This window comes from Microcebus murinus, chromosome 12, assembly GCF_040939455.1.
Source record: "Microcebus murinus isolate Inina chromosome 12, M.murinus_Inina_mat1.0, whole genome shotgun sequence".
Lineage (NCBI taxonomy): Eukaryota > Metazoa > Chordata > Mammalia > Primates > Cheirogaleidae > Microcebus > Microcebus murinus.
This window is the reverse complement of record NC_134115.1, coordinates 13,365,909-13,385,558: the sequence shown is the minus strand read 5'-3', so window position 1 is coordinate 13,385,558 and position 19,650 is coordinate 13,365,909. Positions and strand designations below refer to the sequence as shown.

Here is a 19,650-nt window from a genome sequence, read left to right as displayed (position 1 = left end):
AAGACAGGTGTCTCGCTATGTTGCCCGGGCTGGTCTTGAACTCCTGGGCTCAAGCAATCCTGCCCCCTTGCCCTCCCAAAGCACTAGGATTATAGGTGTGAGCTACCACACCCAGCCAGTTGTTTTGAAGACTAAATTAACAGCTTTCACAATTATCACCATGGCCTTTCGCTCTTGCAATAAGTAGTAATAGCAGATACTGACATAGCACTAACTATTAAATATATGCCAGGAACCACTCTAAGTCACACGCATACCCCCAATCCTTACAACACACGCTAAGATGTAGGGACCTTAGTATTTCTACTTTACAAATGAAGAAAACTGAGCCACTAAAGAAGAGAAATAACTTGCCCCACTAGTAAGTGGCAGAGCTGGAATTTGAACTCAGCACACTAGCTCTTCTTCTGTGTTCTTAACCACTAGACACCCTACCTTTTGGATGAGTCAGCGTTAGATAGGTGAGGGGTGAAGGGGGGTTGGGGAAGAAGTACAGAGAAACAGGGAAGCAACACTCGTGAAAGCTGTACAGCAGGGGCAGGAGAGAGGTATGTTGGAGAACATGAAACAAGGCACAGGAGTGTCCACATTTGAAGGTTCTGCAGGGGCCAGACCATGCAGGACCATGCAGGTCAGGACAAGGGACAGAAAAAGGACAGGAAGCCACTAGAGGGTCTTAAGCAAGGGGTGGGGACATGACAATCAGAATTCCAGTGTGAAAGCCGTTTTGGCATAGGTGAGAATACACGGAGCTCTGTTGGTAGCTACAGCAACACTCCAGAGGACAACAGCTTAGACTATACTGGTGAGTGAAGAAGGTGGATATTTTAGGAGCACAAATCCCCAGAGCAGAGGGAAGGGTGGATTTCAGGGAGGAAGGGACCATGAAGAAGGAAGTTCCAAGGACGACTCCTGAGTTTCTGGTTTGTGCAGTGGGATGAACGGTGATGCTGCTGCACAGGATGGAGGTACCTAGCGAGGTCTAGAGGTTTGTGGGGAAAGGAATCAGCTCAGTCCTGGACATGCCGAGCATGGGGAGCATTTGCCATGTCCAAGAGTAGGTGTCCAGTAGGCAGATGGGGCCCATGCGATTGGAGCCAGAGATGTATATTCTGGAGTTGGTGTGTAAATGACAATTTAAGTCACACAGGTGCATTCGCTCCTATAAAGAGATGCTGGATAAAGAGGGAGAGCCCTGAAGAACTTCACATTTTAAGAGACCAGAAAGACAAAGATGTGCCTGCAAAGAAAATGCTAAGAGGCTGAAGAAAAACCAGAAGAGACTAATCATCACAGAAACTAATGGGAGAGTGCGTTCAAGAAGAAATCAATGAAGTCAAATGCTTCTGAGAGGTCAAGTCGCAGATCTATTGGATCTGGAGACGTGGTGACTGTTTTAGGAGGGCAATGAGGACAGAAACCAGACCTGGGGTGAAGCGAGGAGTAAGTGAGAGGAGTGGAAATGAAGAAATACGCACAACTCTGAAAAAGGTAGCTAAAAGAGGATGTGGGGTTGGGAGGAGAAGATATTTAAAATAAATGATTTAAATTTAAAATGTTGATCAGAAGACCAGAGTTGGAGGGAGGAGATGAATATACTGAATATTCCAAAAATGAGCAAAGCTAACTGATAGTGTGAGGTTTCTATGAAGTCAGAAGGAGAGAGGATCTAAGCGCTGAGAGGGAGGAGAGATGGCGCTTCCATTTTACCATAAGGGAAGGAGACCAAGAGGCATGCAGGTCTACACCTGGGTGCAGGTGTAGGCAGGTTTGCACCTTTCGGGGTGGGCAAATGAAGTTCCCACCTGATGGTCCTAATTTCTCTGTGGCTTAGGAGGCAAAGTTGTATCTGGAAATGAAAGAAGAGGTTTGGGTGTGGGGAAGATGGAGGAGGGATAAATTGGTGGCAGTGTCAGGGTTTGGAGGAGACAAGAAGGATTCAATAGTCATTGTAGGAGGTGGGAAAAACAGTGAATCCAAGAAACAGGACCTGCTGAGGGATGCTAAGGGCCCATTTCAGAATATTGGAGATCAAGAATTTACTGGATACACCAGTGCAATAGAAAGGAACGTAAAAAACAAACAAAAAAAAAGGAAACAATTTACTGGGGTTCCAACTGGCCTCGCTCAGCAATGGGTACATGCAGAAAGAAAGCAGATGGGAGTCATCCAGGAAGTGGTTTGCTAGCAAAGTACAAGAATCCAAAGGGCAAGGGTTGAAGGGGCAAGGGTATTTAAGAACGTGGCAAGGGTGTTAGAAATGGACCAGGGACCTATGCTACTTGAAGAAAAGAGGGAGGCTGGACTGAGAGAGAATAAAGGGATAAGAGTCTGGAGGTCAGGTGAGAGTGAGGAGTAAAGGAGTTTAGCAAGCTGCTGGTGGAAAAGAGGGTCTGGGCAGAGGACAGTGTACTTCAATTTAATCCATTAACTACAGTTAATAATCAGCATTAGATTACTTGAATTATAGGTCTGATCATTAGTCAAATACATTAAGAAGATCAGCCCTCTGCGATATGACAAGGGACTGAAATTTCTACTCTGTGAAGAGCTCTTGGAAATCATTAAGAAAAAGACCAACAAACCAAAGGGGAAAATGAATGAAACCCCCTACTTGGCTGAAGATTCCTCTTCCAGGGTGCCCAGTGACTCCTCCATCGCTGTGGACTCCTCCATGGGTGCAGTCTGCTCCATGTCACTGAAAAACAGAAAGAACCTCTCTAGTCATACAAGTATCTTCACATCAATGCCTCTGTTAACATATATTATCAAAGTAAAATAAAACATCTTAAACATATTAGGATGTTTGAGAAAGCACGTTTTAATGTCCTTCCCAAGAACATGCTCTTCAGGAATTACACACACGTACAGGGACCTACACCAAAATGAAAATGAGAAAATGGTCTGAACTGCTTATCCATATAAATTATGCCCCAAAATGTGGACAGTTCTTTGAGACATAGATGTTTTCATAAATGATCTAAAACTAGGAACAGATTTTAAATGATCTGAAAAAGTATTCAAAACTTATTATCCTAGAGAAGTACAAGTATTAAAAAGAGCCACAAAAAGTCTTAAATTATAAGTGTTAAAACATCTATTTTTTTTTTTTTTTTTTTTTGAGGCAGAGTCTCGCTTTGTTGCCCAGGCTAGAGTGAGTGCCGTGGCGTCAGCCTAGCTCACAGCAACCTCAAACTCCTGGGCTCAAGCGATCCTCCTGCCTCAGCCTCCCGAGTAGCTGGGACTACAGGCATGCACCACCATGCCCGGCTAATTTATTTTTTCCTATATATATTAGTTGGCCAATTAATTTCTTTCTATTTTTATAGTAGAGATGGGGTCTCGCTATTGCTCAGGTTGGTTTCGAACTCCTGAGCTCAAACAATCCGCCCGCCTTAGCCTCCCAGAGAGCTAGGATTACAGGCGTGAGCCACCACGCCTGGCTAAAACATCTATTAAAAATACAAACATGCCATATCGAACTTTTAAAAAATGATAAGAAAATGGAAACAGATTCCATAAAAAATGATTATGTATGATTATAAACAACCTGGTGATAACTATTACAAAAAAACTTTAAAAGACTGATTTATATGCTATCACATCTAAACACACAATCTACAGATTAGAAATAACAGCATAATGAAAATTAATTTGTACTTTAATACATGTGATTTTAATTCTGCCTTTTATGTTAACATTAATCCCACCTGAACATTACTTAAAAACAAAGTCCCAGCAAACAAAATCTCATTTTCAGTAAACTGAAAACTGACTATATTTTAGTCAATATAAATATGCCTATTAGAAACATTTTATAATCTACATATAGAATCTAGCTATTTTTCACCCCTGTTCAGAAAAAGCTTCAATAAGAGCTTTAAAAATAAGTTCATTTTCAAAAGTAAACATAAATTGAACTGCAATAGCACAATAGATTTTTTTCAGTTTAAATAATGTTTTTATTCTCAACTCCAAGGTATTGTTGTCAATTTTTAAAAGAACTCACTGTTTCTGAACACAAAATTTGAATTAACTTTTATTTTTTAAAAACAGGGCCCTGAATCAGATGTGCTCTGTGCATGGGAAGAGCATGGCTGCTGGTCTGCCCACCAGAGGCCCCTCCATAAATGGTCACGTCAGACTCATCCCTGCAGGGATCTTAAACATCCAGTAGCCCCAAATCTAGCAGCAGGAGCAGTGCTAAATCACTCCAACTTTTTCTTTATTCTCTTCATCGTGGAATAAAACAAGGGGATAAAAAACAGGTTTACTGACAGTGTATACCTTTTGACGATTAAAAAATCACAAAAGGATTACAAAGATATATGATGAGGGGAGCACAATACAGAAAAACAAAGAGACTGTAAAAATCAGCATTCCTTAAACTTGAGCAATTAATTGATTTTCCAGAAAAGAAAAATCACAGATCTCCCCCAATGCTGACCTAAATTATCTTATGAATAAACACAATATTCATACAAATAAAACTAATGCCATGCTTATTATTATAAGCTTAAACTTATTATTCACACAAATAAAACTAATGCCATGCTTATAGCTCTTAATAATATGACCAAAACTACAAAGCAATTACATTTCAAAATTAGCAACAATTATTTTAGCAGATTATATTATTTTCTTGAAAGTAAATCACCAATGTTGGATTTGTTAGAAAAAAGATACACCCCCAGCACCTGTGTTTATATTTTGGCATAAATTACATTAGTACAGATAATATGTATTTGTATAAGCATGTTTCAACAAAATGATGTTAAACACTTCAAGGCTTTGTCATTGAAGTTCAAATTTAATCAGACTTCACACTTAACTGAATCTTTGACAGCTAACAGATTTTCACCAAATGCTGCCTGATAGTGGCATAAAATTGTCTTGCTCTTTACAATAAAAATTAGAAGGCAGCATTATTGAAAACTGCATTCATAAAAGTCTATTCCAATTGTTAACAAGAAAATAATATCTGACATACTTTCTAATTACTGCAGATAGAAAAAAAATCTATTGTTAGCATAGACCTATTAAACTATTCAAGAAAACCAATACTATGGAATGGCTCGGCCATACCAGTTTGAAAGCATCTTGTCCTTAAATCCAGTTATTGCTGCCGAAGTCTTCAAACAAGAATACTAAACTACAGGAAAACTCTCACACCTACTACACACTGTGAAGCACTTGGCCTTTGCCAGCCACGAACACATCACTTACTGTGTCAGATTCACCTCTATTTTTCTGTCTCACTAATCAACAGTATAGCACGTAACTCCATTTGCACTACATTGTTTTCAAGATGTCAAGTCAAAAATCTCAATTTATTAAAAAATTCGTCTTATTCTAAGAAAATCTTTCAGTTACAAATTATTACAACCTAAGAGCTTTGACTTTATAACTCACAAACCAATCCAAAATGAGTGCCATGGGGTTCGTGTCATTTTAACATCAGGACACGCCAGCCTACCAGGGCACGTGTGGTCACTCTTCACACTACGCGGCCAATGCTGGCCACTCAGGATAAGTAACCATTTGGAGCCAAAATGATTCTAAGTTCAAATGCAAACTGAAAACAAGTGTTAATAAGGTGGTAAATCAGAGAATTTAGAAAGGGGCCGTACTACCTTTTTTAAAATATATTATCAAAGTAAAATAAAATTAAATTAAGAGATTTGTCATTGAGACCCTATGGAACCCCTGATTAAAAAATGCTTAAGTTTCTCTCAAGGACAACATAGACCAACAATGTTGTTTCATTTGATATTATTTTTTACTTTTGTCTTTAAGTACCACAACTTAAGAAAAATAGGTTCATGTACAAAGCTTGTATTCTTCAAAAGAAGAAAAGTGGCAGCCTAGGTGCCCTGCAGCCTTCAGACCAGTGGAAGGCTGCTTTGCAACACTGCTCACACCGCACTGCCCTGCAGTCCTGCCTCCCTCTGTGCAGACGCCAGAAGGCATCATCCTTGCAGCTGTGAAATGACAGAAACAGAGCAGACCCAGCACCTACTCTAACTAGCAAAATAAATGGCACAGATCTGGGGCACCGTGAGACCTCAGGGAAATGTCCAATTTGCACCTCAGGTGAAACTTGTCAATAAGCCTCAATCTGCAAAATGATTTCTTCATAAAACCAAGATGCAACATCAAGGGTCTACAAGAACTCTGGGAGGTCACAGAAAAATATAGAATATCCAGGAATTTAAAAAGCGTTCCAAGGCATGTGCAAGTGTACTGTGCCATATACTTGAGACATCAGCAAATAAACTGTCACAAACTGGTTTGGCTAAAATAAGATAAAATAACAGAATTTTAAAAGAGTTTTAAATCTAATTGTAATATAGCCAAATTGTTTCAAAAATTTATCTCATTAAACAAAACCTAAAATCAATCTCTACTTGGAGGCACAGGAAGAGAGTATACACAGTATAAAGCACAGCACAGAAGACATCATTTTCAAGAAAAGCAAACAAAGATCCAGAGATTTCCACCTAAGTGAAGGTTCTCAGAGGGCACCGCTTGCACCATACCTGGTATCTTTACCTGATCCCCAGGTGCGAACTCCACCTCCACCCATGCTGTCTTCAGCTCTGATTGCTCTGGAGAAAGACAGAATATTCCCTTTAACTGGAACCTGCTCTCCAGCCAATCTCCAAACCGAAAAAGTTGATCATAAAAGCTGTCTCAGGATCAGCTTCAACCAAGAGTAACAGCACAATAATATACAGTTCACTAAATAGTGACACATAATAAACAGACTTATACCATGTATTATAAAAATCTTAAAGTGAAAACAGCACTTACAAAGAAACTTACATTTTATCACTCCCACCATATCTTTCAAAGTCTCGTTTCCCTCTGTGGTCAAAAGTGTCAAAAGCTCTGTTCCCGGGACCACCTCTGCCTCTGCTTCGCATCCCCCCTCTCGGGCCTCCACGTCCTCTCAGTGGCCTGTCTCGATCAAACCTATCAACCGGCCTAGGAAGAGATGGGCATAAGAAAAAGTGATGGATTAGATTAAAGTTTGAATTTTTTAAGAAAAAAATTTTAAAAGGCAATTATGGCTATAGTCTATTGGAAAGAATGGCAGCTTAAACAATAAACTAATGGCTAACCTTTACTGAGCACATACAATAGCTGGCATTGTTCTGAGCACTTTACATACAGTAATTTAACTCTCACACACAGATCTATGATATACAACTATTGCCCAAAGATGAGGAAACTGAAGCACAGGGCAGAAAGGCAATTTGCCAGGGTCACACAGCTGCTAAGTGGAGGAGCCAGCCCAGGAGAGCAGGGCCTAGATAGGCCTTGTACTAATCTGCATGGGGCAGCCTTTCTCTCTCTGGATCTAGTTTCTTTTTTTTTTTTTTTGGAGACAGTGTCTCACTCTCTTGCCTGGACTAGAGTGTTACGGCATCAGTCTAGCTTACAGCAACCTCAAACTCCTAGGCTCGAGCAATCTTCCTGCCTCAGCCTCCTGAGTACCTGGGACTATAGGCATGCACCACCACACCCTGCTAATTTTTTCTATATATATTTTTTAATTGGCCAATTAATTTCTATTTTTAATAGAGATGGGGGTCTCATTCTTGCTCAGGCTCGTTTTGAACTCCTGACCTTGAGCGATCCGCCTGCCTTGGCCTCCCAGAGTGCTAGGATTACAGGCGTGAGCCACTGTGCCTGGCCTGGATCTAGTTTCTTTATTTAAAAAATGAGGATGTTAGATAAAGAAACTCTAAGGTTCATTCCCATTCTAATACTAAATCTTTAAGTTAAATTTTTAATGTTTTAACTTAGACTTCGAAGTATGCCCCCTCCCAAATCTCTCCCTCCTAAACATACAACCAGCTAGTGATGTTTGGGACTGAAAATCTTAACCTGCTGCAACCTGACTTCTACCCCATTACTCCACATAAACGCCCAAGGACAGCTGAAGACTTCTTTGTTATTCCCTCTGACCTTTCTGGCTTCTCTCTCCCTGCCTGTCCTTAAAAAAAATTATTTTTGGAATAGGTAATACCCAAACATGGTACAAAATTCACAGTGCTCCTTGGACACTCAATTCCACTTCTCAGAGGCAGCCACTTACCGATCCACACCAAGGAGAAAGCTCTGCAGCTTGCCTTATGCACCCAACCACACGTCTTGGCACTCTACACAGAGCTGCCGCCCTCGCCCTTCTGCACTTGATCTTAGCCAAAAGGCGGAGAAGCAATCCTGGCCCTTCTGGACAGCCGTCTGTCCTTACCTGCGTCAGCATCCTCACCTCCCTTTCCCTATGCACTGCCTCCTTGTCTCTAATGCTACTTGACGCTGGGTCTCTCATTTGGGTCTCTAACTGTAGGACATGAAACCAGCTGATTCCTGGAAACCTCCACCTGTACACCTGGGGGCCTGGCATACGCATGCCTAGCATTGGGCCCTTGCTCCTCCTGTGGTCCCTAACTCACAACCCAAGAGAGAACCAGCCACTCCTCCCTCTTCTTCCCCTCTGCCACATTAGGCCCCAGCTCCAGGGTGTGATCACCCATCCCCTTCTCCTCACGCCCATCCTTCTGCCATGTCTCTGGCCGCCATCACTCTTTCCGAGGACTTGCCTTCCCTCCACTAGACTCCAAGCTCCTGCGGGAAATGACCATACCTTTTTCACCATTATAACCCTAGTTTAATAACCCCCAATAAGATAATATTTTTTAATTTGTCAAGGCTTTTAAAAACATTTAAAGCAACAACAAATTACTTAATAGAGGTCCTGGCATCAAAAAATCTAGTGGCCTTAGTGGCTCAAATACTCACACTAGAAGTATCTTTCAGTCTACTGTTTTGTTTTGTTTTTTAAGGGACAGAGTCTTACCATGTTACCCAGGCTGACCTCACACTCTCAGGCTGAAGCGATCCTCCCTCAGCCTTCTGCCTCCCAAGTAGCTGAGACTACAGTATCTGGTTTGTTCCAATCTACTTTTATGGCTAAACATGTTACATTAAAAAAATGCCATATAATAGTGGGTACAAAGATACAAAACTAACAATTTTCCTTACTCAAAAAGATGAAGAAATACAGAAGTACTGATTTTTAACTTTTTTTTTTTTTTTGGAGACAGAGTCTCACTCTGTTGCCCTGGCTACAGTGCAGTGGCATCATCACAGCTCCCTGCAGCCTCAAACTCCTGGGTTCAAACCATTTTCCTGCCTCAGCCTCCCGAGTAGCTGGGACTACAGGCACTTGCCACCACACCTGGTGGCTAATTTTTTCTATTTTTAGTAGAGATAGGATCTCTCGCTTTTGCTCAGGCTGCTCTCCAACTCCTAAGCTCAAGCGATCTTCCCACCTCAGCCTCCCAAAGTGCTAGGATTACAAGGCACAAGCCACCACACCTGGCCCATCATTAGCTTTATGCCAGTCTCTTAAAGAAACAACATCCTAAATAAGTTCTCCAAGTTGGCTTTTCTGTCTCCCACCTCCCCTGACCAAAACCAAATTTTTAAATAGAAACCTGATTCTAAACTATGGTAAATATCGAAAGCAGGGTTCTAAAACAATAACAAAAGTAACAATAAACTCTGAACCAGGAGTTGAACAGGGCAATAAAAGAAAGAAAGTCTACCTAAAAATTAAGAGGAAACGAAGAGCAAAAACATATGGAAAATGTGACAGTCAAAACCAGGTCTAAATTTACAGAAGTCTGGATCAGACACCAACAAAACATCAAACTCTTTTAAAACACAATAGTATATTGAAACTAACCCTAAAGATAAGACAGCCCAGGGCAGTCTGGTACATTTTAATCCCTTTAAACCTGCAGTTCCCCAACCCCACCCAGTACCAATCTGTGACCTGTTAGGAACCAGCCTCACATCACTGCCTGAGCTCCACCTACCCCCCACCCCACCCCGATCCCGTGGAAAAACTGTCTTCCATGAAACCAGTCCCTGGTGCCAAAAAGGTTGGGGACCGCTGCCTTAAACCATTTCTTCTTTACTCCACACATTTTCCCCAATCCTCAATATAAAGCATTCTCAACTACTTCCTTATAATCCCTTTACTATTGTATCATTTTTTAAAAGTCGGTAAGGGTGGAGGAATCTCATAATCCACTTAGGAAGTCTTATTTGTGACAAACTCACAACTAAACAGAAAGAAAATAACATTTGGGCCAAGCACTCTGCTTCACACACCTGTAATTCACTCTCTCCCAACGGTCCTAGTAAGTGCACATGAGTAGCTGCTTTATAGGTAAAAGGACTGAAGCTCATGGAGGTGGTGCTATTTAATGGGTACAGAGTTTCAGTTTGGGAAGACAGAAAGTTCTGGAGATGGGACAGTGGTGATGGTTACACAACAGTGTGAATGTGCATCATAAAGCCACACTTAAAAATGATTAAAATGGTAAATTTTATGGTACATATATTTTACCATAATTTTTTTAAAAAGCTTCTTTATGGGGGATGGAGGAGTAAACATCTGAGTAATTCTTTCAGAATAGGAAGTAAAAATGGCCAGCAGTAAACTACAGAGAGGAAGAGCCAAAATGCATCCAGACAGAGGCAGACTAATTTTCTAACAGTCTATGTTCTAAGAGTTCAATTAAGTTCATTTGGAGCCTAAGGAAAAATTCCTTATTAATACTACTGTATTAAAAACAGTAGTTGAACTCCCAGAATATGTACCACATGATGTAGCTGATCTCTGGAGTAAAGACACATGGAGAGTTAATCCTAGACCATTTATGAGATTGTTTCTATGGGAAAACATGTGCTCTGCCTAACCGGAATAAAATCCCATGTCAATTGGCTATGACCAGAGTACTATACACATCACTGAAACTGTAGGTCTGTTACCTCATTTATAAACCGAGAGGGTTGAATTTAGGTAATCTTTCAAGATTATCCAGATTCTATAATTCTTATAAACATGTACAGGTATCAAAGAAATTCACGGTAACATACTATTTCACTATCAAATGAGCAAAGATCAAACTGTGTTGTATTTAAGTTTGGAGAAAGTACTATGAGAAATGCTCTCATAGATTATCAGTGACAAAGCAAATTGATAGGTTACTAGAATAATGATTTGTCACTATGTATCAACAGCTCCCCAATCTCCCAATATTGTTTTCACACTACATGCAACCACGCAACTTCACACTAAAGCACAAGATGGGTCCCGGTCTGTATACACAACATCCACCTGAGAATCACTGCTTTATGACCTAGCTGGGACTCGACTTCTAGGACTCCATCTCAGAAACTCCCTACATATATAGAAAGCTGCTCATTGGGTTTTACTTATAAAGCAAAAAAAAAAAAAAAAAAAAAAATAGAAGCTGAGCAAAGGTCCAACACTAAGGGAATGATTGATACATCCAAACAAGAGATCATAATAGTCATTAAAAGTGCTTACTAAACATTATTAATGACATGGAAAAGGCTCATGCATGTCAAGTGGAAAAGAAAAAATATGAAGTACTCAGTGTATATGCATTATCATCGTAACATCTACCATGAATAAAAAAGAAAGAACAAAAATAAGCCAAAGTGTTAAAAGTAATCTCAGATGGTAAGATGGGTGGTTTTAAATTTTTTATAATTTTATGCATTTTCTAAATTCTCTAAAGTACCTATAAATTATTTTTTGTAAAGATTTTATGAGCCTTTATTATCAGGAGTTATCAAAAGAGCATTTCTTAAGTAACTAAGGAAAATATCTTTTCTTCTATCACATGACAAAAAAATTCAAATGTCCTTGAAAGAAAAAATTCCCTACATATTTCTAATGTGAAGTACTATAACACATGAATTCTGTGATGTTCCTGCCAAAAGCGCATGACCTCATTCTATAAGGCAACATCAGAAAAACTCAAAGTCTGGGATGTGCTATAAAATAACTGGTCCATACTGGTAAAACACGTCAAATTTGACTGGGCAAGGTGGCTCACACCTGTAATCCCAGCACTTTGGGAGGCAAGGCAGCTAGATTACTTTAGGCCACCAGTTTGAGACCACCCTGAGCAACATAGTGAGACTCAGCCTCTACAAAAAATAAAAATAAAAAAATTAGCTAGGCATGGGGGTACATGTCTAAACTCTCAGCTACTTGAGGTGGGAGAATCCCTGAGCCCACGAGGTCGTGAGCTATGATCACAACCTGGGCAAAAAAGCAAGACCCTGTCTTTAAAAGAAAAAAAAGACAAATGCATAAAGATAAAGTAAGACTAAGGGGCTATTCCAAATTAAAGACTAAATACAATACATATTCCTGGATTGAATCTTTAACAAGAAAACATTTCTGTTTTTGCTAAAAGGATATCATTAGGACCATTGGTGAAATCTGCAGATTGCATAATTTGGAGAATTATATAACAGTACTGTATCAATGTTAATGAGTTTGATAATTGTGTCATGTTTTTAGAAAATGCATTTCAAGTATTTGGGGACAAATACACCTTACTCTCAAAGTACAAGGAAACAACATTGTGGGTGGAATGATAAAGCAAATATGGTAAGAATTTAATATTTGGGGAATCTGGATAAAGGGCATATGGGAATTCTTTGTATAATTCTTGCAGCTTTTCTGTAATTCTGAAATTATTTTTAATGAAAAAAAAATCCTTCCAACAATCCCATATCCCACCTGACCCCTACTCTTACATATGTGTACTATTTCACTTAACAGACCTCTTTTAATGTCACATATGAAGATCTATTTTATCTTTTTAAAGACTACATAAGTCTTGCTACTAAAAAAAGGTGGCAACACAGATTTACACAGATTTGTGATTTTTTTTTTTGAGACAGAGTCTCACTCTGTTGCCCAGGCTAGAGTGCACTGGTATCATCATAGCTTACAGCAACCTCAAACTCCTGGGCTCACTGGATCCTCCTGCCTCAGCATCCTGAGTAGCATGCCACCATGTCTGGCTAATTTTTTCTATTTTCAGTAGAGACAGGTCTCACTCTTGCTCATGCTGGTCTTGAACTCCTAACCTCAATCAATCCTCCTGCCCCAGCCTCCCAGAGTGCTAGGATTACAGGCATGAGCCATCACACCTGGCTGGGTTTGTGCATATGAATTACAATTTCTTATTTTCCACAGAATAAATCCCTGAAGTGAGAAAAAAATACCCAAATGCTTCCAAAAATAAGCAGTTCTGATCCAAAAGGCTTTTAATAAGCAAGTAGACTGTGGCCATTACACAGGAAATTTGAAGTAATCAATCCTCCCATCCCCCCAAAAAAAGAATTAAGCCTTTCCATTCCATAACTCTCTTGTACCAACATGGTTACAGATATACCATCTCGATGTTTTCAATGTGAAACTTTAGGTGAATAGATCTGCAGATATGCTTAGCCCTCTCAGACTGAGCTCTGGACTTTTTTTTGTTTGTTTGTTTTTAATAAACTCTACAAAATCATGTTCTTGGTTAAAACTTAAATGGAATTAGTAGTCAAGAAGCTGAAAGACTTCTTGGGAATAATGGCTCCCCCTGACGTTTAAATTGTACACTATTTTAGTTTTCTCTTAGCCTTTCTTTACCTTCCTTGAAATGTGATTCACTAGCTGTTTCTGTTTAACCTCAAGTCTGTGCTATATAGGTATATAGATCAAACAAAAGCTTTAGGCAACAAAGCATCATCTTGCTAGGGGCAAGCATAAGACACATATACTATCTTTGTGTTGCTACATCACTGAGGAGTGATGTAAGACGGTACCTGCCCAAGACCATCTTCCATATCAGAGTCCTTTCTAGAGAAGGTATGCAAGCCAGAAATCGGTATTACACATCATATCCGGTTTCTCTTCAAATTTTATCGGGATAGCCTATTGACCCGACCATGGAGCTAGGAATTTGTTTCAATCCAGTTAGTAGTTTAAATTAGTCATGCTAAATCAAAACTATAATTACATCCTTAGCCCCAAATTATATCCCCAGTCTAGAACCTCAAAAGAAAATTTAACCAGTTCAACACTCTCTTGTGTAGTCTTTTTCACAAGAGCGCTTTGCATAGTTATCAATAAACAATTAATTTTTAATTGTATAATCATTTTTTGCTCCAAGACGTAAGGTCACCTACGAGATACATGGAAGATCCTTCATGTGTCACCTGAGGGAATACAATCTGCTAGTTAAATTGGCAAAACATCCCTAGGAATGGCACCATGAAAAGATCAAAAAGGCTATTAGTTTTCTGAAAACCCTTCTGGTTCTCCCCACCCTCGCAGCTGTGGACTGACTGCAGCACATACTTTTCATCTGTGAACTTCTCAGCTGTAAAGTCCGCCTGCCTCTCAGTCTCATAGGGTCGATATTCCCTGTAGGATCTCCGCTCGGCTCTATCAAGTGTCACCTCTGTGCCCCGGTTATCATTCCATCCTTGCTGCTCCCCTCTTCTGGGAGTTCGCTTCTGGCCTGCCAGTGGAAAATCAAAGCAGAGAGCTAGAACACAACGTGTAGAACAACATGGTGTTAAACTTTACAGGTACTTTTAAATTTCACTCTTCTAGAAATCAGTGTCAATGGAAAATTTGGGAAGTTTGAAAAACTTCAGAGAAGAAAAAAGTTGCGGATACTACTACTACCCAGAGTTTTAAAATAAAACTTTATTATTAAATCATGCTTCCCCTATGTCCTAGAAAGTATGATAAGACAAACTATTAATATACAAGCTCACCTATAATCACAGGCATCTCCCAGTAACTGTGACAGCCATGGATATATTTTACTAAACTACATTTGATAAAAGTAGGTGTACTAAAATATGGGATATGTAGAAAATTAAAGAATACATAGCCTGCATTTCAGATTATACTTTCAGAAACTCAACTGCACATAAAACGAGAGCACTTATGGCTTTATCTTTAGCTACCAAGGTGTTTTTTTTAAACAGTTTGTAGTGTATGTTGTTTTATTTTGAAAACAGATTTTCCTGCTCTTTTATGGGATTTATACATTTGCAATAATACTTCTTACTTATGAGCCCAAAATGCTATTTGCTAACTCACCCAACGGCCACTTTAAGAGGGAATCTCTTTTGTCCATTGAGAGTCCAGCATGCAGGTGGGGCAGGGACAAGGTCTGGGACCTCTACAGTTTTTTCCTCTTTCTTCTCTCACTTTACTTTACTCCCTTCTAGTTTTATTTGATGTTTGAAAAATTTTAAGTAATGTCTGTTTGAAACCATCTAATATTTGATAAATATGGTGTGGAGAACTTTGTCACTTCTTAAATAATCTTCCAAAAATGTCTATATTTTGGTATACATTTAAAAGATCTTCTCTCAAACATGTGCAATTTTTACTATAGTAGCTTCAATTTTTCTTAGCATAAATTACCCTTCACATTAGTTGTATAGCTATAAAATCTTAAATTCATTCAAATCAGTGGATATATTTTTTAACTGCTAGATTCCTCTCCCACTTAGACAGATACACATAACTCTTAAGGAATATATGTACATATGCATTTTCCTATTTTCCCACTTAATATTTCCTACCTGAACTTTATAATCTGGGTACAGGTAAATGTTAGGTGGTACTTTAAAGCAAAATCCATGTTTGTGATAACACTAACATAAATTGTGCAATTCATTCCTTGCTAACATAAAGCATTTTTTTCAAGTTTGAAAAGTTGCACAACAGAACTAAGTTCAATCGACCATAATTTTAATGTCCCATAACCCAGAGATATTTAAATCCAATTTATATCCTGTAGTGAGGTCACAATCTGAGTTTGTGACATGTTTAGGAAATGGGAAAGATGTTATCATAGAGCATCAACACAGTGACTGACTCTTGTGCCCAGCTGTCTAGGAATATGCAGTGTCAGATGTGTGGGCACATACAATACTAAGAGACAAAAATTGGAAGAGGTATTCAAAATATTAAGGTAGAAAAAATTATTATGAAAGTTAATTATCTAACAAGTTGAAAATTATAATAGATCATGACATAACAGTCATCAGGAAATTTATCAACAGTAACAACACTTTTCCATACTTTTACCCCAGTGTAAAAAGAATTTGTTAATACAGCTTCAGATTTCCTGTTTGCAACCTGTAGTTCTAAAAAAATCCTTTAAATAAATCTTTTACTATCTACACACAACTACAGAATTACTTAGGTGCTTATCCCACCTTTCTGCTTCCTCCAAATTATTTTTTAATTATATCAATTAAATTTGGAATTCACCATTCAAAACTTAAAATGTGACATTTATTGTACTTTATATTAAGGCCTCTTCCAAACTTTCTGTGTATAAATTGAAAACTGTTAAATAAGATTGCCTACTTATTAGAGTTATAAATGCCCTGCAAACATTTCATTCTGCCCTCAACCCCCCCCCAAAGATAATTAGTGTCCAATTTTTTCCCCATAATTTAGTACTAAGAGATCAAGACTGCAACTGAACCTAGCTTGTTTTTCTGTGCTGGTTCAGCAGCTCCAAGTGGATAATGCAAACACTGCATTTCACTAGACCTTTCCAATAAAAGGCTGGCACCATGCAGTGTGGTCACTGACCTAAACCAAGCCCATATGAAGAAACAGAATACAGTAAACTTTACAGTAACATTTCCTACAAAATAAAGTTGAAGTTTGGCTAAAAGACCAAAGCTCTAAAAGGCTAGAAAAGCAAAGTTGAAACAGCCCCTTATGACTTCAAGAATGAATTTATTGTGCAAGGCTCACCACCCAAGGGTTTATTTATATTGTTAGTCAGACATTAAAAACCTATGTTTCCATGGGAAAATCTTATGGTTTCCATTTTCTTCTGAGATTAATACATGTTTCTATTATATGCCAAATACACCTTTGTCCACACTAAGCATTCGTGCACAGAATTCTAACTAAATTAAAATTTTTGAGTGTTAGAAAACGGCAGTCCTTCATATCAATTAGGACTACAAAACCTTTAGAGAGCAGCTAACACCCATTACAGATAAATTTAGTACATAACTACACAAATGTAAAATAATGAGCTGTCTGCTCCTGAAATAACACATACTTAAAGAACTAGAATGACAAAATTTCCATTCTAACTAGAAAATCAACTATCTTTAATACAGATTTCAAAAGCCAGATCACCTGGACTGGGAACTGACCAAAAACAAAAAACAAAAAACAAAAAAAGTTACATGCATATTAGACTACAATGTCAAGTGCAAAAAGCAAGTTGTAGCCCAGTTTATACCATTTAAGTTTAGGAAATAAAAAATAGCTCTGGACATTTATGTATATAAACACAAGGTGTTAACAGGAACAATAAAGGATCTTCATTTTACCTCATACAATTCAGAATTGTTTAAAATTTTTATAGCAAAAATACATAGCATTTTAAATTTTTTAAAAGGCTAAAAATCAATATATTAACCAGCACTAACTGTAGTTTCACACTCTTCTAAAGAATAGAGTACATATTTTCATTTGTTAAAAAATAAAGGGAGAAGAAAAGCTTAGTCTTCCCCAATTCTTTTACTAGCATATTTATCTAAACAAATTTAGGAGAAAAACAAGGAAAATAATATAAAATTTACAGTATCTCAAGTCTCACTGTTTAGATAGGCTCATAAATGTACTGCTTACCAGGGGTCTTGAGATAGCCAACAGCATTTTTTATAATTTTCAACATCTTTTTGTAGTGACTTGAGTTTTTGACTCTCAAGTAATGACTCTGGATTTAACTTTTCACAAATAAAGGTAAACCTTACCTAGTTGCACACGTCAAAGGCCCAATACGTAAACCAGGTGTTTTCTCGGGGTTGGGATGCGCAATTTCTATCAAGCAAGGAATAAGTCAATAAAGCCGAGTTGAATACACTGCCAAACGTTGGTTGGAGTGGTCAAACTACACATGCTAATCATCTAACACTCTGCAAACCTTAAGACCACTGCCTTATGTCAGGAAAACAGAGGAAACACTGGTAAGGTGTTGCTGACGCACTTCAGGTGAGACAAATGAACTCTGAAGCACGTTCCCTGTACGCAGAGGGCAGCGCACCGAGCCGTGCACGGCCGTCCTCGCTAAACGGGGAGTGGGGAACTTTGAATATTCTCGTTGCAAAGGTTAAAAACCGCTTTTCTTAAAAGCAGCCTCGAGTAAATTCCAAGCGACACGTGCCACCATCACTACCCGGTGTACTGAATAGACGCGGCTGCCTACTGGAGGCTCGGGGCGGGGAAGGGGCGAAGGCTCCCCGCCCGGGCGCTGACGTCACGGCCGCCCCGCGCGCGCCCAGGCCTTCCCTCCGTCACAGAGGCCCCGCCGGGACCCCGCGCGGTCTTCTCCGCTGCCCGGGCTCTGCCGCCACCCCGGAGCCGGCGGCGCCCTCCCTCCTCCCCATCACGCTCCCGCGCCCGCCTCCCGACCTGAACCCTGCAGAGGCTGGGCTGCGGGATGCAGACGGTCCTGCCGGCCCCAGCTCTGGGAGCCCCGGGGGCGCGACCTCGGTCTCTGACCCGCACGCCACCCCGGCAACGTCCCTCAACTTTGCCCAACTTGTCGTAAAGGCTCAGTTCCAGGGTTCTGAGTCCCCCTGCGGCTCCAAGCCTGCACCGCTCCCGACCCCCAGGGAGGAATGGGAAGGGCCAGAAGGGTGTGAGCCCACGCCCCTCTTTTCCATCTTGGCGGCCACAGGACCCCCAACTCACCAACTCCTCCCAGCGCCCCCTCCCCTTTCTGGAACCCGCTCCAGTGACCCCGGCCTCGCAGGGGGAGTCGAGGGGCGGCTGGGGAGGGGTGACCCCCGTGACCTCATCCTCCTCCCTCTCCCACCCCGGGCGCCCGGGTGCCGGCGGGACGTGCGTACCGGGCGGCTGCGGGCCGCCCCCGGGGCTGTCCGGCTGCTGCGCGCCGGGAGCCGGGAGGCTCTTGCGCTCCTTCTGGGACTCCCTCCGGCAGCCGCCCGCGCCGGGTCTGTAGCCCGAGGCCCCGGCCGGGCTCCTGCCGCCGCGGCTGCCGGCCGCCGCCGCCGCCGCCGCCTCGTCGCGCCTCTTGCGCTGCAGCTGCTGCTGGCGCCGGCGCTCGGCCTCGCGCAGGATGTCGAACGGGTCCGACTCGTCGTCCAGCAGCTGGTGGAATCGGTTGGCCACGACGCAGCCGAAACTCTCCTGCATCGCGGAGCCGGCGGCGGCCGCGGCCACGGGACTCCCCAGAGCGCCCTTCATGCCGCCGCGGCCACTGCGGGCCCGCCGCGGGCAGCCCACGCGAGCGAGTCTCAGCAAAGCCGGCGGCGAGGACCCATCCTGCCCGCCTCCGCCGCCGCCCTCCCTGCCAGACCCGGTCCGGTCCCTCCCGGCATCCGCCCCCGCGCCGCCGCCGCCGCCGCCGCCCGCCCAGCCACGCCAGACAGCCAATCAGCGCGCGTGGGTACGCCCCCTTTCCCAGCCGGCACGCCGGCAGGGCCAATCACCGGCCGGCTGCTGCTACGTCACGCGACCTCTGTGCCGCTCCCCCTCCGACTCAGCGGGCAGGGGCCGGGCGCGCGGGGCGGAGCTACTGGCTGGAGGAACTAGTCCTGTGGTCCCGGCGGCTCGGATTGCGGGTGGGTCACGGCCATTATGTGGGTCCTCCGGCTGGGTCCGTGTTCGTCATCGACCCCTCTTCTTTGAAGCTTATATATATTTAATAAAATTAGCCATTC

General features: G+C 41.4%; 1 protein-coding gene across 2 annotated transcripts in view; it reads right to left on the bottom strand.

Moving 5' to 3' along the window:
• HABP4 (hyaluronan binding protein 4) overlaps positions 1 to 19,355 on the bottom strand; it is a 33,574-nt gene extending 14,219 nt beyond the window's left edge. The window contains exons 1-5 of one of the 2 annotated variants that reach the window (XM_012787248.2): positions 18,817 to 19,341; positions 14,261 to 14,423; positions 6,826 to 6,987; positions 6,540 to 6,608; positions 2,615 to 2,698 (exon numbers count right to left, since the gene is read on the bottom strand). In XM_012787248.2, coding sequence (XP_012642702.1) covers positions 2,615 to 2,698; positions 6,540 to 6,608; positions 6,826 to 6,987; positions 14,261 to 14,423; positions 18,817 to 19,174 — 836 coding nt within the window. In that variant the 5' untranslated portion in view covers positions 19,175 to 19,341. Of the gene's footprint in view, positions 1 to 2,614; positions 2,699 to 6,539; positions 6,609 to 6,825; positions 6,988 to 14,260; positions 14,424 to 18,816 lie in introns of both variants that reach the window. The other variant, XM_012787249.2, reaches the window with a different exon arrangement.
• Between the last annotated feature and the right edge of the window lie 295 nt (positions 19,356 to 19,650).